At 53.1% G+C, this 22,011-nt stretch overlaps 2 protein-coding genes across 3 annotated transcripts in view; one reads left to right on the top strand and one right to left on the bottom strand.

The window, feature by feature from the left end:
• SLC4A8 (solute carrier family 4 member 8) overlaps positions 1-12,764 on the top strand; it is a 28,190-nt gene extending 15,426 nt beyond the window's left edge. The window contains exons 15-25 of the mRNA XM_040088699.2: positions 33-138; positions 1,997-2,158; positions 2,771-2,884; positions 3,309-3,470; positions 4,002-4,253; positions 6,030-6,098; positions 7,826-7,999; positions 10,241-10,378; positions 10,922-11,019; positions 11,450-11,553; positions 12,409-12,764. Of these exons, the coding sequence (XP_039944633.1) occupies positions 33-138; positions 1,997-2,158; positions 2,771-2,884; positions 3,309-3,470; positions 4,002-4,253; positions 6,030-6,098; positions 7,826-7,999; positions 10,241-10,378; positions 10,922-11,019; positions 11,450-11,537 (1,363 nt within the window). The 3' untranslated portion in view covers positions 11,538-11,553; positions 12,409-12,764. The remainder of the gene's footprint in view (positions 1-32; positions 139-1,996; positions 2,159-2,770; positions 2,885-3,308; positions 3,471-4,001; positions 4,254-6,029; positions 6,099-7,825; positions 8,000-10,240; positions 10,379-10,921; positions 11,020-11,449; positions 11,554-12,408) is intronic.
• Positions 12,765-15,313: 2,549 nt separating this feature from the next.
• On the bottom strand, positions 15,314-18,365 carry LOC120764697 (pro-glucagon-like). Of its 2 annotated transcripts, none has more exons than XM_040088701.2 (4): positions 18,332-18,365; positions 17,689-17,791; positions 16,880-17,029; positions 15,314-15,495 (listed from the first exon to the last, which is right to left on the bottom strand). In XM_040088701.2, exons 2-4 carry the CDS (start codon positions 17,781-17,783, stop codon positions 15,486-15,488), a joined length of 255 nt encoding a protein of 84 aa, XP_039944635.1. In that variant the 5' UTR covers positions 17,784-17,791; positions 18,332-18,365; the 3' UTR covers positions 15,314-15,485. The 2 variants fall into 2 exon arrangements, with proteins under 2 accessions (XP_039944635.1, XP_039944636.1); XM_040088702.2 differs by having other exon boundaries at positions 16,880-17,026.
• Positions 18,366-22,011: the final 3,646 nt, after the last annotated feature.

The raw sequence follows: 22,011 nt of genomic DNA, 5'->3' as shown, positions 1-22,011 counted from the left end.
CCCTCAGCCCCGTCCCCGTTTCCCTCCTGCAGCTGTAAGTGCGAGCCCCCGGCTCATCCCAGCAACGAAACCCTGCGGTTCTGGCGGAGCAACGGGATCAACGTGCTGGGAATCACCTGGGGAAACCTCACAGTGACCGTAAGTGCCCTGGGCCGCCGGTTCCTCGGGGAGGCCGGGGGCGTTCAGAGGCGCCAAAGCCACGGTCTTCAGGAGACCTTGGGCTTCAAAGTGCTCTGAGAAACCCCTGCTGAAATCTCACGGGCACTTTTAACCTGCTTGGTCCTGGGAAGGAGAGCCCACCTTGTTCCAGCCCACCTTGCCCAGCTCACCTGGTCCAGCTCACCTGGTCCAGCTCACCTGGCCCAGCTCACCTGGCCCAGCCTACCTTGTCCAGTCCACCTGGCCCAGCCCACCTTGTTCCAGCCCACCTGGCCCAGCCCACCTTGTTCCAGCCCACCTGGCCCAGCCCACCTTGCCCAGCCCACCTGGTCCAGCTCACCTTGCCCAGCTCACCTGGCCCAGCCCACCTGGTCCAGCTCACCTTGCCCAGCTCACCTGGCCCAGCTCACCTGGCCCATCCCACCTTGTTCCAGCCCGCCTGGCCCAGCCCACCTGGTCCAGCCCACCTGGTCCAGCTCACCTTGCCCAGCTCACCTTGCCCAGCTCACCTGGCCCAGCCCACCTTGCCCAGCCCGCCTGGCCCAGCCCACCTTGTCCTCACCCTCGGGACAAGAACTGTCCCCCTCAGCCGAGCTGTGGGGCCTCGACCAAGGTTAAGGGAGTGCTTTGACTCCTGGAGCGTTTGGAGGACTCAGGTTCCCGCCTGAGGGCAGTGATTGGCTCCCTTAATTGGTTCCCGATGACTCCAGGCCCTGCTGTCTGCAGGGTCTCCCATGAATTTCCATGTTGGAGCAGCCCCACAGGGACAGTCCCTGGAAGCAGAGCTCAGGTGTGGGGTGGGAGCTCTTTGGGACATCTCCAGCCCCTTCTGGCCTTGTCCTGAGAGCCCCAACTGCAAAGGGATGATTTCTCTCTTTTTTTGTCCCATGGCTGTCCCAGCCTTCCTTTCCCGTTCCCTCTTTATCCCAAATTTCCAGCATTTCCTTCCTCTCCGGTGTTTTCCTCAGCCGTGGTGGGGCCGAGGACGTGCCGTGGGTCCGTGGTGTCCCACCGCGCTCCCCTCTGTGCAATTCCAGCTCCGTGTGTCACTTGTTCAGCTGCTGCTGCCCCTTAAATAGATTTACATATTTATAACATACCGATATATTTATAATATACTGATATATTTATAATATACCAATATATTTATAATATACAGATATATTTATAATACACTGATATATTTATAATATACTAATATATTCATAATATACTGATGTATTTATAATATACTAATGTATTTATAATATGCTGATGTATTTATAATACACTGATATATTTATAATATACTAATACATTTATTACATAATGATATATTTATAATACAATAATATATTGATGATATATTTATAATATAATGTTATATTTATAATATAATAATATATAATATAATGATGCATTTATAATATACTAATACATTTATAATATACCAATATATTTATAATATACTGATATATTTATAATTCACTGATATATTTATAATACACTAATATATTTATGATATAATCATAATATACTGATATATTTATAATATACTAATATATTTATAATATACTAATATATTTATAATATACTGATGTATTTATAATATACTAATACATATATAATATGCCGATATATTTATAATATACTGATATATTAATAACTTCTATGGCAGCTGCAGGGTCACGGATCTTGCACCAAGACCCTCATATACCGATATATTTATAATATACTGATATATTTATAACTTCTATGGCAGCTGCAGGGTCACGGATCTTGCACCAAGACCCTCAATCCCGCCCCCCACCCCGTTATCCCGTTTTTCCTCCGCGTTCCCGATGCTCTGTTTCTCCAGGAATGCCGCTCTTTGCACGGGGAGTTCCAAGGACCTGCCTGCGGACGCAACGGCCCCTACGCGCCCAACGTCCTCTTCTGGTGCTGCATCCTCTTCTTCTCCACCTTCGTCCTGTCGAGTTTGTTGAAGAAGTTTAAAACCAGCCGTTACTTCCCAACCAGAGTAGGTGGAAGGCGGCGGCCCGTGGCGGGCTCCGCGCTCCTTTCCCAAAACGCCGTTCCTGGAGCGCTGAAGGATTCGCCACCGCTCAGCCAGGCCGGGAAGCGCTGACCCTGGATACCCTTCCCTGGTTTCCATGAGCGCAGAGAGGTTGTAGCATTCCCCACCTGCCTCACCACCTGTGCCAGAGCGATGCTTCTTGGCTCAGGCAGTGGGAAATCAGCTCTTGCAGAGTTATTTATTTCTTTTCCCCTTCTCAGCATCATTTGCTGGAGTGGCATATTCAAACGAGGAGTTGCCATGGAAAAACAGGAACGAGTGATGCCTCAGTGCCTTGTTCCCATTTTACCCAGAAGTGTGGCACCTTTCCTCATTTTTAGCATTTTTTGTTAATGTCTGAATTCAAATTCAGATTTTCCCCCTAAGTAAACTCCTTCTGCTGTCCCACACCAGATCCCCAGGTCTCCAACACGGCAGCGATATCCACCCAAGGGAATTGGCTGCAGGTCCTCGGAGGGGTGGGATTTTAGGGATTAACCAATCCAAACGCTGTGGGTGTCCCCAGGTTTCCCCTCTCGTGTCCTGGCCCCTCTCAGCCCCCGTTTCTCGCCCCAGGTCCGATCCACAGTGAGTGACTTTGCCGTGTTCCTCACCATTGTCATCATGGTGCTCATCGACCTCGGGATCGGGATCCCGTCCCCCAAGCTCCACGTCCCCCACGTGTTCAAGGTAACGGGGCTGGGGATTGCTGGAGAGGGCTTTTGGCACCTCAGGTGATGTCAGGGCGGGTCAGGGCTGGGCTGGGCGAGGTGCTGGTGGTGGAACCATCTCCTCCTCGACATCCACGAGCATCGATCCCCCCTGGAAATGAGGGGACAGCCCCAGAACCAGACACCGAGCAGCAGAACCGTCTCCAGCGGGATGGGGCTGGGCTGAAGGAGGTGCTGGTGGTGTCAGCGTCTCCTCTGCCACATCCAAGTGCATCGATTCGTTCCTGTCTTTTGGGAGGACAGCCCCGAGGGGACAGGGGACACTGGGACAGCGGAGAGGGTGACACAAAGCCAGGGCTGGGCCATGCTTGGACACAGGGATGGAGGGGAACGTTGGCCAGGGGAGGGTTTGGGCTGGGAGCCGATCCCGCCGTGCGCTGCAGCCCACCAGGGACGACCGTGGGTGGCTCATCAACCCCATCGGGCCCAACCCGTGGTGGACGGTGCTGGCCGCGCTCATCCCGGCCCTGCTCTGCACCATCCTCATCTTCATGGACCAGCAGATCACGGCCGTCATCGTCAACAGGAAGGAGCACAGGCTCAAGGTGAGGGGCTGCAGGGGGTCACCCCATTGCCCCCCGCTCGGGCTGCTGGGCTGGGACAAGCTCCTGTCCCCAGCGCTTTGGGGAGGTTTGGGATAACACCAGGCTGTGTGGCACAACTCTCCAGGACACAGGGAGGGGATGAGAACTTCTGGGGGCAGCGAATGAACCTTGGAGTGATGTAGGAGGGTGGGTTTTTTTTTTTTTCAACTGTCACTGGCAGCTGGGGAAGGGATCTCAATGAGCTCCAGGGGTCACTCAGAGCCACGTCCTACCTGCAGGTGGTGGGAATTCCTTTATGAACGAAAAAATAACCAATTTTTAAATTATTCCTGAGAAGCAGAGATGGTACAAACCCTCCAGACCCACTCTGTCTGATCCTGCCAGATTTTCATGCAAGACGTGAAATCCGTGTGCTTGATTCCACTTCTTATTTCAAACCTCATTTAAACTTCCCAGAAGCTGACTTTGAGTCCCGCCCGTGGTGTTGTCCCGGTCCCTGAGGGATGCTCCTGTCCCCTTTTTGCTCCCCAGAAAGGCTGTGGGTACCACCTGGACCTGTTCATGGTGGCCGTGATGCTGGGGGTGTGCTCGGTGATGGGGCTGCCCTGGTTCGTGGCCGCCACCGTGCTGTCCATCACGCACGTGAACAGCCTCAAAGTGGAGTCCGACTGCTCCGCGCCGGGCGAGCAGCCGAAATTCCTGGGGATCCGGGAGCAGAGAGTCACTGGCCTGATGATCTTTGTGCTCATGGGCTGCTCCGTCTTCTTCACCTCCGTGCTCAAGGTAAGCACGGGAGGATGGAAAAACACCCGGTGACCCACGGGAGTTTGGGAGGGGATGCAGAATTAGGGCTCCTCCCCGAGGAGGTGATGCCGAACCAGGACGGGAACCAGCCTTGGTGACCTCCCAGACCGGGTAGGGGACGTTGAAGCCAAGCAAACAAGACAAATCCCTGAATTCACAGGTGTCCTTGGTAGTAAGAGGGATCCTGGCTGGATCCCACCAAAGCTGGTGAATCCCTGCCCTTCCCAGCTGGATTGGAGAGCAAATAGAGCAAAAGTTCCTAGTTTGAGATAAGGACAGGGACAGATCCCTCACCCGTTGTGATCACAGGAAAACAGGCTGGAATTAGGGATACTGAATTTATTACTGACAAAATCACAGCAGGATCATGAGAAATAAAACCAGACCTTAAAAACAACCTTCCTTCCTTCCTTCCTTCCTTCCTTCCTTCCTTCCTTCCTTCCTTCCTTCCTTCCTTCCTTCCTTCCTTCCTTCCTTCCTTCCTTCCTTCCTTCCTTCCTTCCTTCCTTCCTTCCTTCCTTCCTTCCTTCCTTCCTTCCTTCCTTCCTTCCTTCCTTCCTTCCTTCCTTCCTTCCTTCCTTCCTTCCTTCCTTCCTTCCTTCCTTCCTTCCTTCCTTCCTTCCTTCCTTCCTTCCTTCCTTCCTTCCTTCCTTCCTTCCTTCCTTCCTTCCTTCCTCCCTTCCTCCCTTCCTCCCTTCCTCCCTTCCTCCCTTCCTCCCTTCCTCCCTTCCTCCCTTCCTCCCTTCCTCCCTTCCTCCCTTCCTCCCTTCCTCCCTTCCTCCCTTCCTCCCTTCCTCCCTTCCTCCCTTCCTCCCTTCCCACATGGAGATGGGAATGAGGGTTTTAGTCCACTCGTCCCATATTGTTCCAGCTGCTGCTCAGGGAGAGGACCCAGAGCCCTCCCAGGGCAGACAGTTCTCCAGGAACTTCTCCAGCCTTCTCCAGGAGCTTTTCCAGCCTGAGTCCATCCCATGGGAGCCAGCTCTCCTGGCCTGCTCCAGCGCGGTCCATCCCATGGGAGCCAGCTCTCCTGGTCTGCTCCAGCGCGGTCACTTCCAGGGGTCAGTCCTTGCGCTGCCCTTGGCCAGCAGCCGGTCCATCCTGGAGCCAGCTGGATTTGGCTCTGCCAGACATGGAAGAAACTTCCAGCAGCTTCTCGCAGAGGCCCCCCCCGGCTCCCCAAACGCGGCCACGCACACCCCACATAACCCACCCCCGTTTTGGGCCGGAATTCAGCGTTTTCAGACAAGCAGGACTTTACTGGCTGCAATTCACTCGCCCAAGAGCCTCCTAAGAGCCATTCCCAGGAGCTGAACCCTCGGGGTTCCCCCCAGAGGCTCCCTGCCTGCTCTTCCCACCAAACGATCCCAGCTCCAGGCTCAAAGCAGACCCATTCCCATCTCCAGGCTCAAAGGAGATGTCACTTCCAGGCGTTCCCACAAGAGTTTTTCGAGATAATTTTTTACCCCCACAGGAGGTCTCAGACAGATGAAGTGTGGTCCAAATGGATGAAATCCCTTTTTTGTCTCCAACCTCTCAGGAAAAGAGGATTATTCTGATGAAGTGTTACTCAAAAGCTCAGCCTGACACAGAGAAGGAAATCTGTGCTGGATAAAATCCAGCATGGGAAAGCTGGGAATCTTCAGGCAGTGCCTGAGAAAGGAGTGGTGAAAGAGAGTGCCAATACTGCAAATGGAATTTAAATTTAAAGATAAAATTAATTATTTTGCGTTAAATTGCATTTTTTCCCCCCAGTTTATCCCGATGCCAGTGCTTTACGGGGTCTTTCTGTACATGGGGGTCTCGTCGCTCAGAGGAATCCAGGTACGGCTGCTCCGGGGATTTTCCTCTCCCTGAAGGCCTTGGGATGGGAAAAATGTCTCTGAGAGCAGGAAACTCAAATGTTTTGTGTCAGGGACTGATGGGTGGAGGCTCAGGAAGATTTTAGGGCTGGGAGGATCCAGTTAGCTCTGGGAGGATCCAGTTCAGCACTGGGAGAGCCCAGTTCAGCACTGGGAGAGCCCAGTTCAGCACTGGGAGAGCCCAGTTCAGCACTGGGAGTGCCCAGTTCAGCACTGGGAGAGCCCAGTTCAGCACTGGGAGGATCCAGTTCAGCATTGGGAGGATCCAGTTCAGCACTGTCAGGATCCAGTTCAGCACAGGGAGGATCCAGTTCAGCACTGGGAGAGCCCAGTTCAGCACTGGGAGTGCCCAGTTCAGCACTGGGAGGATCCAGTTCAGCTCTGGGAGGATCCAGTTCAGCACAGGGAGGATCCAGTTCAGCACAGGGAGGATCCAGTTCAGCACTGGGATTGCCCAGTTCAGCTCTGGGAGGATCCAGTTCAGCACAGGGAGGATCCAGTTCAGCATTGGGAGAGCCCAGTTCAGCTCTGGGAGGATCCAGTTCAGCACTGGGAGAGCCCAGTTCAGCACAGGGAGGATCCAGTTCAGCTCTGGGAGGATCCAGTTCAGCACTGGGAGGATCCAGTTCAGCACTGGGAGAGCCCAGTTCAGCACTGGCAGGATCCAGTTCAGCACTGGGAGAGCCCAGTTCAGCACTGGGAGGATCCAGTTCAGCACTGGGAGAGCCCAGTTCAGCACTGGGAGGATCCAGTTCAGCTCTGGGAGGATCCAGTTCAGCTCTGGAATGATCCAGTTCAGCACTGGGAGTGCCCAGTTCAGCACTGGGAGTGCCCAGTTCAGCACTGGGAGGATCCAGTTCAGCACTGGGAGAGCCCAGTTCAGCACTGGGAGGATCCAGTTCAGCACTGGGAGAGCCCAGTTCAGCACAGGGAGGATCCAGTTCAGCACTGGGAGGATCCAGTTCAGCTCTGGAATGATCCAGTTCAGCACTGGGAGTGCCCAGTTCAGCACTGGGAGGATCCAGTTCAGCACTGGGAGGATCCAGTTCAGCACTGGGAGGATCCAGTTCAGCTCTGGAATGATCCAGTTCAGCACTGGGAGAGCCCAGTTCAGCACTGGGAGGATCCAGTTCAGCACTGGGAGGATCCAGTTCAGCTCTGGAATGATCCAGTTCAGCACTGGGAGAGCCCAGTTCAGCACTGGGAGGATCCAGTTCAGCTCTGGGAGAGCCCAGTTCAGTACTGGGAGGATCCAGTTCAGCACTGGGAGTGCCCAGTTCAGCACTGGGAGTGCCCAGTTCAGCTCTGGGAGGATCCAGTTCAGCTCTGGGAGGATCCAGTTCAGCTCTGGGAGTCTCAGTTTCAGGCTTTAGGACAGGTTGGTGTTTGGTGATGGGAAACTGGCTGAATTCAGCGTGAAGGGGAGGAAATTCCACTGGTGGGAATCCTTGCTGGGGGATTCCCTGGGCCAAGAGATGCTGAGAAAAACAAGAGAAAACCCTGGAATAATTGGGAATTTGGTCAGCAAAACCTGGTGGGTTTTGCATGGAGCGAAGGGAAAACAGGCACTGCTCCTAGGAGGAGCAGAACAGGATCCTGGATTTCCCCTTGCTCCTAAAATCTCCACACCTCAGCAGCTCCAGGAGCTTTGGCAGGGCCCAGGTGACGCCGTCTCCCGTTTCCCTGCAGTTCTTCGACCGCCTGAAGCTGTTCTGGATGCCGGCCAAGCACCAGCCGGATTTCATCTACCTGCGCCACGTGCCCCTGCGCAAGGTGCACCTCTTCACCCTCATCCAGCTGCTCTGCCTCGTCCTGCTCTGGGCCATCAAAGCTTCCCGCGCTGCCATCATCTTCCCCATGATGGTGAGACACGGCGCTGTCTTAGTTTGGAAAAGACAGGTGTCAGCCAGGGGAAAACCGGAGCTTCCCTCGGAGTGGAGAATTGTCTTGGGTTGTATAACCAAAAAGAACGCGTGTTTTATTTCATCTGTTGAAAGCAGTTTTTGGGGAGATGTTTGTTCCTTATCCCTTGTGGCTCCAGGGGGAAGGAGGAGGATGCCTCCTGATAACGTCCCAGCCATTGAACCCAGGTGGGGCAGTGTTTGTTATCTCTGTCACCTCCCCTCCATCCTCCAGGGGACATCTCCTGATAATGGGCCATCAGGGCCCACCGGTGCCAGGACACATTCCATCATCCATTGGGAGATGCTCCACACAGTGGGGAGGAGCCAGCTGCTCCCAGCTGGATAAAAACTGGGAATGAAGGACACGAGGGATCCGGTTTTTCCAATGGATTCCTGGAGGAAGACCGGACCCGTCTCACCAGCACTGGACTTTCTGCAGGACCATCTCTACTCCACAGAACCACATCTGTTACTCCAGGAGGATTTATCTGGACTGCTTCCAACACCCTGACCAACAGGGTGCCAGCTCGGATCCCTGACTCTGTCAGGGCTTTTTCCAGGATCTTTTTTTGCTTCCTTGCTTTTTTTTTTTTTTTTTTTTTTTTTTTGGTACTAGTGCATTTGTATTTTCTTCTCTTTTTTTTTTTTTTAAATATTCCTAGTAAAGAACTATCACTCCTATTCCCATATCTTTGCCTGAGAGCCCCTAATTGCAAAATTATAATAATTTGGAGGGAAGGGGATTTACATTCTCCGTTCCAAGGGAAGCTCCAGCTTTCCCTGGCAGATAACTTTCTAAACCAAGAAAAGAATGTAAATTCCCTCCTCCAAATTATTATAATTTTGCAATTATGGGCTTTCAGGAAAAGATACGAGAACAGGGATAACAGTTCTTTAGCAGGAATATTAGAAATGTAGTAGGACAAAAAAGAAAATTAAAAAAAAAAAAAGAAAAAAGAAAAAAAAAAAGAAAAACGCTGACAGAGTCAGAATAAACCTGATCCGCTGTTGGTGAGGGTGTTGGTCACAGCCCAATCAAATCCTCCTGCAGTGACAGACGTGGTTCTGGTGGAGCAGAGATGATCCTGGAGAAGGGTCCCGTGGTGCTGGGATGGCTCCGGGGTTCCTCTGGCAATCCAGTGCACACGGGCTGTGCTGTCGTTCCCAGTGCCAGGTGTGATCCAGCTGGGAATGCCGGGCTCCTCCCCTGGGTGCAGCATCTCCCACTGGATGATGGAATTGTCTCAGCCCTGCAGCGAGCCTGGGTGGGCCAGGAACAGCAGAGATCCCTGCAGGGAGGAGGGGTCCTGGAAGGGAGAAAGAACGGTGACACAGCTGGTGTGACAGGAGATATTCCTCTGGGATTATGAGGGATGGGTCCTGGAAGGGAGAAAGAACGGTGACACAGCTGGTGTGACAGGAGATATTCCTCTGGGATTATGAGGGATGGGTCCTGGAAGGGAGAAAGAACAGGAACTCACCTGGTGTGACAGGAGATATTCCTCTGGGATTATGAGGGATGGGCCCTGGAAGGGAGAAAGAACGGTGACACAGCTGGTGTGACAGGAGATATTCCTCTGGGATTATGAGGGATGGGTCCTGGAAGGGAGAAAGAACAGGGAGAAAGAACAGGAACTCACCTGGTGTGACAGGAGATATTCCTCTGGGATTATGAGGGATGGGTCCTGGAAGGGAGAAAGAACGGTGACACAGCTGGTGTGACAGGAGATATTCCTCTGGGATTATGATGGATGGGTCCTGGAAGGGAGAAAGAACGGTGACACAGCTGGTGTGACAGGAGGTATTCCTCTGGGATTATGAGGGATGGGTCCTGGAAGGGAGAAAGAACAGTAACACACCTGGTTTAACAGAAGATATTCCTCCAGGGTTATGAGGGACAGGTCCTGGAAGGGATAAAGGGCTCTGCCCCACCTGGTTTAACAGCTGCCCATGAACAGAACACAGCCGCCCCCTCCCCTGGAGCTGTGAGATAAAGAATAAAACACCTCTTCAGCCGGTTTCAGCAGATGGGAATAGAACACATCCTGCATTTGCAAACCAAGACGGGTGTTCCCGGTGTTTCCAGTGCTCCCGGTGCTCCCGGTGCTCCCGGTGCTCCCGGTGCTCCCGGTGCTCGCAGCCCTGGAGCGATGGGAAGCCCCAGCTCTGGCCTCACCCATCTTCCCTTTTCTTCCTGAAGGTTTTGGCTCTCGTTTTTGTCCGGAAAGTGATGGATTTCTGCTTCTCCAAGCGGGAGCTCAGCTTCCTGGATGACCTCATGCCAGAAAGCAAGAAGAAGAAGTTGGACGATGCCAAAAATGAAGCCAAAGAAGAGGAGGTAACGCCAGGAGCTGGGGATGTCCTCTGGGCTGCCAGACTCCCTATTCCTGTCACAGCTCATCCTTACATCACGGAATCGTGGGATCATGGGATGGGTGCCACCTGACGCCTCCCAGCACCCCAGGGTGCTCCAAGCTCATCCAGCCTGGCCTCGGGCACGGCCGGGCTGGGGGAAGGGGTGGGGAACCCACGGCTTCTCTGGGCAGCAGCTGTTGGGGGAACGCCAGAACTGAACCAAACGGCTCTCGTGGCCCGGACCCCACGTCCTGAACATTTCCCCTTGAATTCTCAGGGAGTTTCACACACGAACAGAGACGTCGTTATCGCTTTCAAATGAGGCTTGTAATAAAAATAATTACTGTATTTCTGTGAGGGTTTGCTCCCAGCCGTGTCACTAACCCCAAGCACACCCACAGGGGAAGGGCTTTACCTGCTGCTAAAGGTGCCGGGGCTCAGAGGAGAGGGCAACATGCCAGGAATTTTTACTGGAATTTCATTTATCCCCTCTTGGATCAAGGAGAGAGAACTCATCTCTTTTCAGGAGTCCCAGAAAATGATGGAAGCGGCTGCTGCGAATTCCGTTCAGCTGAAGCTGGGCAAGACCAGCAGGGTGGACACCCCAAAGCCCAGCAGTGACAGGTAAAGCACCCCCGGGTCAGGACCCCCGGCAGCATCAGTGGGAAGTGTCTGGTTAGGGTTTCCTCACTTGCAGATTTATCCCCAGTCATTTAGTGGGAAAATCCCAATTTGCTGGCAATTTAGGAGTTCACGGCAGAGCTCTGACCCCACACGGTGGCTGCATAATTCCTGTTTTATCCCAAAACTACATCACCAGCAGCTTTCTGGGATCTGGAGACCCTCCTGCTCCCACCTGAGAGATCACAGGGGGAAACACCAGCTGTGGGTCTGCAGCTCCGGGGCTTGATTCCCAAAATTCCTCACCCAGCCGAACCATCCTCACCTGCTGAGCTCCGGTTTTCCAGGCCCTCCTGCTCCTCTGGCCGCTGCCAGCGCTCCTGGTGGGATCAGACCCATCCTCACGGAATACCCTGTGGAATATTCCTTGCAGGGCCGATCCTTCCGAGATCAACATTTCCGACGAGATGTCCAAGACCACGGTGTGGAAGGCTCTGACCATGAACACAGAAACGCTCTGAATCCGGGAGGAAAGAGGTAAAGGCTCAGCTGTGCCGTGACCGTGCGGGGACAGCAAAGGGCGCGCTCCTGGAAGAGGCAGCAGGAGCACGGGCACCGGCTCCGCTCTGCAGGGAAGGGTGGGAGCAACGCCTGGAACCCCGGGATCAGACTGGGACCTACACCCAGAGAAGCACTGAGGAGCTGGGAACATCTCCAGAGCTGGGAATGGCGCTGGAGAAGGGCTGGAGCTCTGGGGAAGGGTCTGGAGAACTCCTGAGGGAGCTGAGGGGGTTCAGCCTGGAGAGGAGGAGGCTCAGGAGGGACCTTGTGGCTCTGCACAACTCCTGACAGGAGGGGACAGCCGGGGGGAGGATTGGGATCTGCTCCGAGGGAACAGGGATGGGAGGAGAGGGAACGGCCTCAGATTGATCAGGGAAGGTTCAGGTTGGATACTGGGGAAAATTCCTTCATGGAAAGGTCCAAGCCTTGAAACAGCTGTCCAGGGCAGGGGTGGAGTTACCACCCCTGGAAGAGCTCCAAAAACTTGGATGCGGCACTTGGGGACATGGCCAGTGGTGAACATGGTGGTCAGTGGTTGGATTTGATGGTCTTAAACACCTTTTCCAGCCTGAACAATTCCAAGGATCTGGAATAGTCTGCCTGGGGAGGTGCTGGAGTCACCACCCCTGGATGTGTTTATAAAAAGCCAGGATGTGGCACTCAGTGCCATGATCTAGTTGAGGTGTCAGGGCTGGGGTGGACTCGCTGATCTTGGAGATCTCTTCCAACCTGGACATTCCGTGATTCCGTGATTCCGTGATCCCTGATTCTGGGTCTTCCACTGATGATTCTCTCCCTCTTTCCCTCTTCTCCCCCCACTCCCACGTTTAGGCGCCTCGATGCCGCTGTCGAGGAGCAGGAATGTGACTCAGGGATGTGCCAAGGCAGACACGGAGGAGCGGCTCGTCTCCCACCCGAGGGGTCCCATAAAGCCATGCAGAGTTTCCCGTTCCCCGGGGGTGCTGCGTCCCGGGGGATCCGTGTTGTCCAGCCTCGTGTGTCCGTGTGTGTGTGTGTGTCGTGCAGTGGTGGAGGCTCCGCTACCGCTTCCCATCAGTTCTATTTTTTTAATCTCGAATTCCTCCTCTCCTTCCTTTTCTTTTTTTTTTTTTTTTTCTTTTTTTCTTTTTTTCTTTTTTTCTTTTTTTTTTCCCCCCCCAAATATAAACTCTGAATGTACAAAACCATTCCCTGCTCTATCTGGCGCCTCCTCCTTCCTCGCAGTCGGGGTTTTGGTCTGGTTTGGGATCCTCCTTTGGATAACTTCTGTCTCTTACTGGTGCAAGAGGGATGCTCTCCACGGTGGGACAGCGTTGGGAACATCTCATAAACTGGGATGAACCACCCCTGAGCACTCGGGATAAGACAAAGGAAAAGCGTTTGCTCCTTACGCTCCATTTTCCCATCTTTTCCGAGAGTTTTTTCGGGCTCTGCTACCAGCCTGAACGTGGTAAAATCCAGAAACGTCCCTTTTTAGTCAGCTCCGAAATGACCATAAGGGAAACTTCAAAAAATAAAATCCCTGGATTTTGGTGGTGTGAGCAGCCAGGTGAGAGGTGGGGCCCTGCAGCCCCGGAACCCCTGCCCCAGTTCCTCCCCGGAATCTGGTTTTTCCTTCACCCCTGTCCTTGCACAGCCTCTTTGGAGCTGGCGGGGAGTTGGGAATTGCCTTTTCCTTCTCCTTTTCCCTGCTGGGAAGTGGCTGGGAAGCGCTGGAAGTGGCGAAGGCCCTGAAGCTCTCCCCACATTTTTGGGGCTCGGGGGGGCTCTGGTGTCCCCCTGGAATGTGTGGCTGAGTTTGGGAGTCATGGAGCTGGGAAGGGAAGGGAAGGGAGGACATTCCAGAGGAAAAGGTGCTCCCAGAACCCCCCGGGAGGTTTGGAACACGCTCCAGCCTCCTGGAACCTGCAGCTGGGACAGGGACATGAGCTGTCGCTCCTGCCATCAGCTCGTCCCACCCATCCAGGAGCCTTTTCCTGCATGGAGCCACCTCCAAAGGACAACGGCTGGGGAAAAGAGGATACGGAATTGCTCTGTGAGGATGGAAGTGCCACCCCCACAGGAAGGGCCAAACTCCATCAGATTTGATGGATGGGGATTTGCAAAGCGGAGTTTGACCGCTGGGATGGGCAGCCGCAGAGCTGGAGAAGCTGCCTCGGGCCTTCAGGAAGGAGAGGAGGCTGAAAACCAAAATAAGTCCTGGAGAAAGGGAACGTTGGGATCAGTGGGATCCTACACTTGGACAAATTCGGTTTTTCTGTTTTCTTTTCCTCTCTGGAAGCAGAGAGACAGGGCCGGACTCAACTTCCAGGGGAGGGAAGGAAGGAAGGGAGGAAGGGAGGAAGGAAGGAAGGAAGGAAGGAAGGAAGGAAGGAAGGAAGGAAGGAAGGAAGGAAGGAAGGAAGGAGGGAAGGAAGGAAGGAAGGAAGGAAGGCAGGCAGGCATGGACATCTCTTTATTTTGGGAAGATTTAATATTTCCTTGCGGGGGACAAAAACACAGAGGGAAAACCTTCCACGAATGGTTCCTGGAGCTGCTTTAGGGATAAACCCGAAATATCTTTGGAACAAACCAGAAAGTGAAATCTGACATCAATCCCCTCCCACCTCCCCCCTGGGCCCTTCCAGACTATTCCCGAAAGGAAATCCCTGGGAATGGGGATGACAAAGGCTGTAAACAGGGAATAAATCAAACAGGGAATAAACAAGGTGCTGACACTTCCTTTGTGCTGTTTTTATGCTCTCTGTGAACATTCTGGAGTTGTTTTTTTTTTCTGAGAGGCTGAAATAAATTTATTTATTTTATCCCAAGGGAGTTTGGGAATGCTCCGGGTTGGAAATAAAACCAAGGAGGGGAATTTTTAATTTAAAAAAAAAAGTTATTTTTATTTTATTTTATTTTTAGAAGTATATTATTTTTAAATTAATATATTTTAATTAAAAATATTTTATTTTAAAATTATTCTATTTTTGAATTTTAAACAATAATTATTTAATTTAAAAACTATTCTAATAGTATTTTCTAATTATTCCAATTTTATTTTTTCCAAAAAATATTATCTTAGATGTATTCTATTTTAGAATTTATTTTTTAAAATAAATTTATTTTATTTTATTTTATTTTATTTTATTTTATTTTATTTTATTTTATTTTATTTTTTATATTTTATTTTTTATATTTTATTTTTTATATTTTATATTTTATTTTTTATTTTTTATTTTATTTCATTTCATTTTACTTCTCAGTGGGAGTAGCTGTGTCACATGCATCCCCCGTGCCAGCCCTGGCTGTGCTGGACTCCCGGAGTTCCCTGGAGAGGTGAAATTCCCCACCCAGAGCTGTTCCCTCTGCTGCCTTTCTGGGATTTTTGGGGCCCAGTTGCCCTGTGATTAACTAGAACTAAATTAACTTCAAAGAGGGTCTTTGGATTCTGGTGAAATGGAAATAATTTAACCCCAAAATGGGAATAACCGCAGGGTTTTTCCTAAATTTCTCTCCAATTTCTTTTGGCCCTGGTCTGTGGGGTCAGGTGGGCACATCCTTGTCATCCCTTTTATCCAAAACTTGAGGAATTGAGGGAAAAAAATGAGGCACCAAGTGGAGAGCCAGGCTCGAAATCCCCTGGGATCCCAGTGGGATGCTTGGAAATGTTGGAGACGCCAGGAACGGGCTGCGGGATTGAGCGAAGGATTTATTGGCATTTAGGGAAAAGGCAGCCAGGGAAATCCAGGTTTGAGGGATCCGTGGGGGCGGACGTCAGGAGGAGGTGCCTGGGGAACGCGGGATGGGTCCGGGAGCTGTGTGTGATGGATGAATCCTTCCCGCGGAGCTCCCGATCCCGGCTGGCGAGGGAGACGTCCAACATTCCCGCTTGGATGCGGCTGGAAAGCCGCTGCCTGGATTTGCCGTCAGTCGTACCTGAAAAAACAAACCCCAAAGAGCTCCAGGGGATGGAAAATCCAGCTAAAGTCAGGAGCTGGGAAAGGGCAGTCAGGGTTCCCAGGCTCAGAGAGGAGCCGCCCCTTTGGAAGGGATGAAACGGGAAAAATCCCCAGGAATGCCAAAGGTCCCAGCAGGGTAACGCTGGAATGAGGAGGAAAATGTGAGGACAGATCACGGAGAGGATGAAACAGCCCCTTCCCATCCCAGAGTTCCAATCCTACCCCAAACGTCTCAGTTTTCCTGACCTTATTACAGGAGATCAGAGGATCCCCAGGAGCCCAACCCTGCCCGGGCACCAGATCCATGGATTTCATGGAATCACGGAACGGTTTGGGTGGAGAGGGACCTCAAAGCTCACCTCGTTCCACCCACTGCCGTGAGAGGACACCTTCCATTATCCCAGGATGCTCCAACCTGGCCCTGGACGCTTCCAGGGACGGGGCAGCCACAGCTTCTCGGGGAAATCCATCCCAGGGCCTCCCCCCCCTCACAGAGGAATTCCTCCCCCATCTCCCGTCTATCCCTGAGCTCTGGCAGTGGGAAGCCATTCCCCGTGTCCTGGCGGTGTTCCCGGTCCCCTGGGATGGGGATGGGGTTGGTGGGCGGCTCTTTCCCGGCACAGCCCTGCCCCTCTCTGTTGGAGTCCAGGGCATTCCTCTGGTTGCCCTGGAGGGTCAGGGACCTGGGCAGGGGGGTCTGGGACCCCAGCCCAGAGCTCAGAGCTCAGAGAGACACTGGATTTGATCCCAGTCCATGGGAGAGGCTTCTTGCACTGCAGGAAGCATTGCAGGCCACAAGAGTGTAAAAATAGTAGTTTAGTATATCACAGGGTGAAAAAACAGTGGGTTTGGGATTTCTGGCGTTGAAGTGAATGGGGCAAAATGGAGAATTTGGGGCGTTGCCTCTTTCTTCTTCCTTCTTGTTCCCTCCCTCCATTTCTGCAGTGACGGTGGCACAAAGTAGTTAGTGAGGATTGGGTCAGAGTAAAGATGACCTTTTTAGTAATAGTGATAGACATTAGTAATAAATAGTAAATAAAGAATACGTAGCAATTAGTATAAAAGATAAGGACAGCCCAGAGACAGGGGGAGTCACCAGATGTCCGAGCCGCGGCAAACATCTTTTGGACACTGAGAAAATTGTAAGATAAGAACTAATAAACGAAGCCTGTAACCTTGAAGACTCCGTCTTTTCCTGCGTTTGGCACAGAGCCTTGCAGAGGGCCAGAACTCTAAAACCACCTGAATGCCGGGGAATTTAAGCTCCTGAAAAGGAGCCCCTGACAACTGGCGTCTCTGGGATAGGCAGAAACAACTGGCACCCCAGATGGGACAGAAACACCTCTCCCCGTTCCCGGCACCTCTTTGTGTTGATGAGCCAGTGCACGAAGTCCTTGGCCTTCATCCTGTCCAGGTACCGCGTGAAGTCGCTGGTGAAGGTCCCCTCCGAGTGCCGCCTGACGTGCGACAGGGAGCTCCGGGAGTTCTGGGGTCCGAACAGCTTCCATCTGCTGGGGGTGGGAGGAGAAGGGAGGAAAATGGGGTTTAATGGATCCTGCCACAGGAGATGCCCAGGGCAGGGCTGTGCCCTCCAAACCCTGTCCCTGTGCAGAGCATCCCCCAGGAAAGATGGAATAGTGCAGAGGAATAAATCTGGAATATTTAATGGGATTCCTACAAATCAATTCCTACACAATCCTTGTTCCACTTTCCCGAGATTTGCCAAGCCTGGCCTGGGTTTTCCCTGTATCCAATATCTCCGGTGTCCTGTCCCAAATCGTTCCCCTCCATCCTGCTCAGTGGATCCCAACCTCCACCCCGATCCCTGCTTCCCACATCAGAGCAGGATCTGCTCCCAGGTTTGGATCATCCTCCCGCAGCTCCAGGGTGATTTTGGGATTCACCACAGAGGGTTCCCAAAGGACTCGGTGCCATGGGAGCACCAGCCCAGGGTGGGGTCAGCCCCAGCCTGGCATCCCTGCTCTGACCCAGCCAGGAAATCCTGGGAATCCCTACGAGGGAATGTCCCTGCCTGGGCTGTGGGGAGCCAGGAGGGAGTTGGGATCCATACAAAATAAATGGGAACCCTGGAACAGTGAGAGCTGGGACAGCGACGGGAATGGAGAGGAAGAAGCTGCTCCCACAGCCCTGCTCCACCCAGCCCACGTACCTGGAGAGGTCCTCCAAGTCCTTGGGAGCCACCTGCCATCCGGCCGGGATGAGCACGGCAAACACCAGCCCGGACAGGTACAGCCACCGCACCATCTGAGCTCCTGGGGAGGCAGAAATCCGGGGAAATTTCCTGGCTGCAATTCCCACCGAGCCCCCAAGCCCTGCGGGAAGCTCCGGCAGCACGGCCCGGGGTTGATCCGTGTGGGACAACCCCTTCCCAAGAGTGCAGTCGGGATTGGGATGGGTGAGAAATCCCAAACCTCGCCATTCCCCGTCGGCACATTCCCGGCGCTTCAGCGCGGGCACATGGAATGACACCCAAAGAGAAAATTAATTGCAATGAACTTTATCCCAAACCTCCCTTTTCAATCTGGGGGTGACATTTCCACCCTGGAATTATCCCCACAGCGCTGGAGAACTTTCCCACCGCTCAGAAAAGCACCTTCCTGATGAGCCGGTTTATTCGTATTTTACGTTCCTGATTTTTGCTGGATACCTCAGAAATCCAGCGGGAATAAAAAGCCACCTCCCACCCTTTACCTGCCAAAAATCAGACTTCTGTTGCCCACCACCAAACGCTTTCCTCATCTGGTTTGATTCCTTGGGAGATTGGGAGGAGGAAGGGAGGAAGAGGCACCCACCTTGGGCAAAGAGCTGCTCCCGATTTTCCTCCTTCGAGCCGGTTCTGGCTGAACTCTTCTCCTTCCTGGTGCTTTTAAGCTCGTCCGGAGGATGCCCGGAGCTGACAGGTGGGTCACGGGTATCCTGCTTTTCCTTGGATGGGTCACTGTGAATCATTACAGCTTTTCTGGAGCGGGGCTGCTGCAGAAAACATCGTTACTGGCGGATTTTCCAACTGACGCCTTCAATGAAGGTGTTTTGGTTTTTTTTTTCCTAATTGTTGTTGCTGTTTCATATTTGTGGTTTTTTTCCCCCCCCAGTTTTTGGACCAAAGCAGTGACCTGAGGGTTTCCTCCTCTCAGGTGAGGTGGCCTCTCGCTGGCACAGCGTGTCCTGCACGGATCCCTCTGCCCACGGGCTCCCCTTTCCAGCGCCTTCACCGGAGCTAAGAAACAAGTGGGAAAAAAGAGCAAAGGCGTAAAACAAGGATTTGTGTCTGCACGCACGATTCGCGTCCCCACACACTTCCTGCCGTGTGAAATTCCCGGCGCAGCTCCTCAGCCAGGCAGATCCCGCCGGCGATCCAAGCCTGGTGTGGTTCCCCGAGTCCAGACCTGAAACTGGGGATGTTCCCTGTGATTCATGGGATTTGGGGGTGAAACGAGGCCCCATGAGGGGCTGCAGTTCTGGATCCCGGTGGGACATCCAGGCTCGGCCCAGGAGCCCTGGGAGCACCTGGAACTCACTGGTTCGTAGTTTTCCACGGTGTCCCACAGGGACGTTTGTTTCAAATCCTTGAATCCAGTGAAGGGAAAAGGAAAAAGGAGAAGAGGAAAACTGAGGGAGACCCTAAAAAGCCAGAGGAGGGTGGGGGGCTCCCAGGGCAGAGCCCTGAAGAGCTTCTCCCCACCTGGGGCTCAGGTGGGCTCCGCATCCCGAGTGTGGAAGGCAGGAGGTGTTTCCAGGGCAGTCTGGAGATGCCTGGGGAGTTTCCAGCCAAGGAAGAACGTCCAGGATTTGGTGTTTGGGGGTCTGAATGTGCCTTTTCTCCCAGGCAGTCCCGGGGAGCTGGGCCTGGTCTCTCCCACCAAGTCCGCATTTCTCCGCCGCTTTCTGCGCTCTCCCCCCAGGACCTTTCTGCTCGTGCCTGGGTAATTATTGTCATTCCACCGCTGAGAGTTCTGTAATTACTGCCACTGTCAAAATAAGGTCAGCGTTGGGAGGACACTCATCCTGAGGAGCCTTTAATGAGGGCCGCTCACGGCCTTTCGAGGAAGCCTGACATCACCCGAGGGAGGGGGACATTAATTAGCCGAATTTGGGAGCAGAGGGTCAGCTCTCCTGCCCATCACTCGGGCGGGATGTTTGTAATTAACGCCACCGAATTAGCTCGCGATGTCACCGTTCGCAGCGTCCCCCCGGCCCGGGAGGGCACGGCGCTGCCTGCGGAGGTGGCAGCTCGGGGAGGGGACACTCAGCTCAGCCCATGTTCCTCGTGTGGCTCCTCGGTTTTCCCACCGCGGCTCCCGGTGCTGGAGCAGCCCCAGGAAATGTCCCGTGAGATCCTTTCCCACAGGCCCCGGGTGATTTTCTGCAGCCCTTCGGGACGTGGCGCTTCCCCCGTTCCAAGAGAACCCAGTTTGCCCTTTTCCAGCTGGATGGAGTTGGCGTTGGCTCTCCCAGGCTGCAGGAGCGCATCGGGCAGGATCCTGAGCTGTGGGATCCCGCAGAGCTGAACTCATCCCAGTTCGGGACTTGGAGAGGTTTTTATGGACAGCAGGTGGCAGCGTTTGTCTGTCTGTCCTTCCTCTGCCCGTCCTTCCTGCCCTTCATCATCGTTGCCCTCCCTTCTCCGAGGCTCCCCGAACTCCCATCCCGCACCTCCAAGGACCGCGGCCATTCCCTCTTTTTGGGGTTGGGGGGCGCCGGGCTGGGGGTGACATCACAGTGACATCACAGTGACGTCACAGCCGAACTGGGACGGCTTGGGGCCAAACCAGCCCCGGGAGCATCCCTGGAGAAGCAGCTTTGAGGCTACCAGAGCGTCCTGTGCTGACGGAACAGGGACCAAAAAAACAAATGAGGGAAAACTCCGGGACTGTGTCCAGACTCCACGCCCATCAACTCTAGAGAAGCTCATCCACTCCCATTCCCATTCCCATTCCCATTCCCATTGCCATTCTCATTGCCATTCTCATTCCCATTCCCAAGGCCATTCTCATTGCCATTCCCATTGCCATTCCCATTCCCGTTCCCATTTCTTTTCCCATTCCCATTCTCATTGCCATTGCCATTCCCATTGTCATTCCCATTGTCATTGCCATTGCCATTCCCATTGTCATTCCCATTCCCATTGCCATTATCATTGCCATTGTCATTGCCATTGCCATTGCCATTGTCATTCCCATTCCCATTCCCATTCCCATTCCCATTCCCGTTCCCATTCCCATGGCCATTCTCATTTTCATTTTCATTGCCATTGCCATTGCCTTTCCCATTCCCATTCCCATTCCCATTCCCATTCCCATTCCCATTGTCATTCCCATTCCTGTTCCCATTCCCATTCCCATTCCCATTCCCATTCCCATTGCCATTCCCATTCCCATTCCCATTCTCATTGCCATTGCCATTGCCATTCCCATTGTCATTCCCATTGCCATTCCCATTGCCATTCCCATTCTCATTGCCATTGTCATTCTCATTCCCGTTCTCATTCCCGTTCTCATTCCCATCCCCATTGCCATTCCCATTCCCGTTCCCATTCCCATTGCCATTCCCATTCCCATTCCCATGGCCATTGCCGTTCCCGTTCCCATTGCCATTCCCATTCCCGTTCCCATTCCCGTTCCCATTCCCATTCCCATTGCCATTCCCATTCCCATGGCCATTGCCGTTCCCATTCCCGTTCCCGTTCCCATTGCCATTCCCATTCCCGTTCTCATTCCCGTTCCCATTCCCATTCCCATTCCCATTCCCATTCCCGTTCCCATTCCCATTCCCATTCCCATTCCCATTCTCATTGCCATTGCCATTGCCATTGCCATTGCCATTATCTTTCCCATTGCCATTCCCATGGCCATTCTCATGGCCATTGCCATTCCCATTCCCGTTCCCGTTCCCATTGCCATTCCCATTCCCGTTCCCATTCCCATTGCCATTCCCATTCCCATTCCCATTCTCATTGCCATTGCCATTGCCATTCCCATTGTCATTCCCATTGCCATTCCCATTGCCATTCCCATTCTCATTGCCATTGTCATTCTCATTCCCGTTCTCATTCCCGTTCTCATTCCCATCCCCATTGCCATTCCCATTCCCGTTCCCATTCCCATTGCCATTCCCATTCCCATTCCCATGGCCATTGCCGTTCCCGTTCCCATTGCCATTCCCATTCCCGTTCCCATTCCCATTCCCATTGCCATTCCCATTCCCATGGCCATTGCCGTTCCCATTCCCGTTCCCGTTCCCATTGCCATTCCCATTCCCGTTCTCATTCCCGTTCCCATTCCCATTCCCATTCCCATTCCCATTCCCATTCCCATTCCCGTTCCCGTTCCCATTCCCATTCCCGTTCCCATTCCCATTCCCTCCTTTTCCCGTTTTCCCCCAGGAGCCCTCACCAGGATGAACGGATCTCCCGGAGCGGGGAGAGGCAGGAGGAGCCGAGGCTGCTGCCGTGGGGATGGGGGGACAGGGTTCT

Source organism: Hirundo rustica, chromosome 35 (assembly GCF_015227805.2).
Source record: "Hirundo rustica isolate bHirRus1 chromosome 35, bHirRus1.pri.v3, whole genome shotgun sequence".
NCBI classification, from domain to species: Eukaryota; Metazoa; Chordata; class Aves; order Passeriformes; family Hirundinidae; genus Hirundo; species Hirundo rustica.
This window is presented reverse-complemented; position numbering and strand designations above follow the sequence as displayed.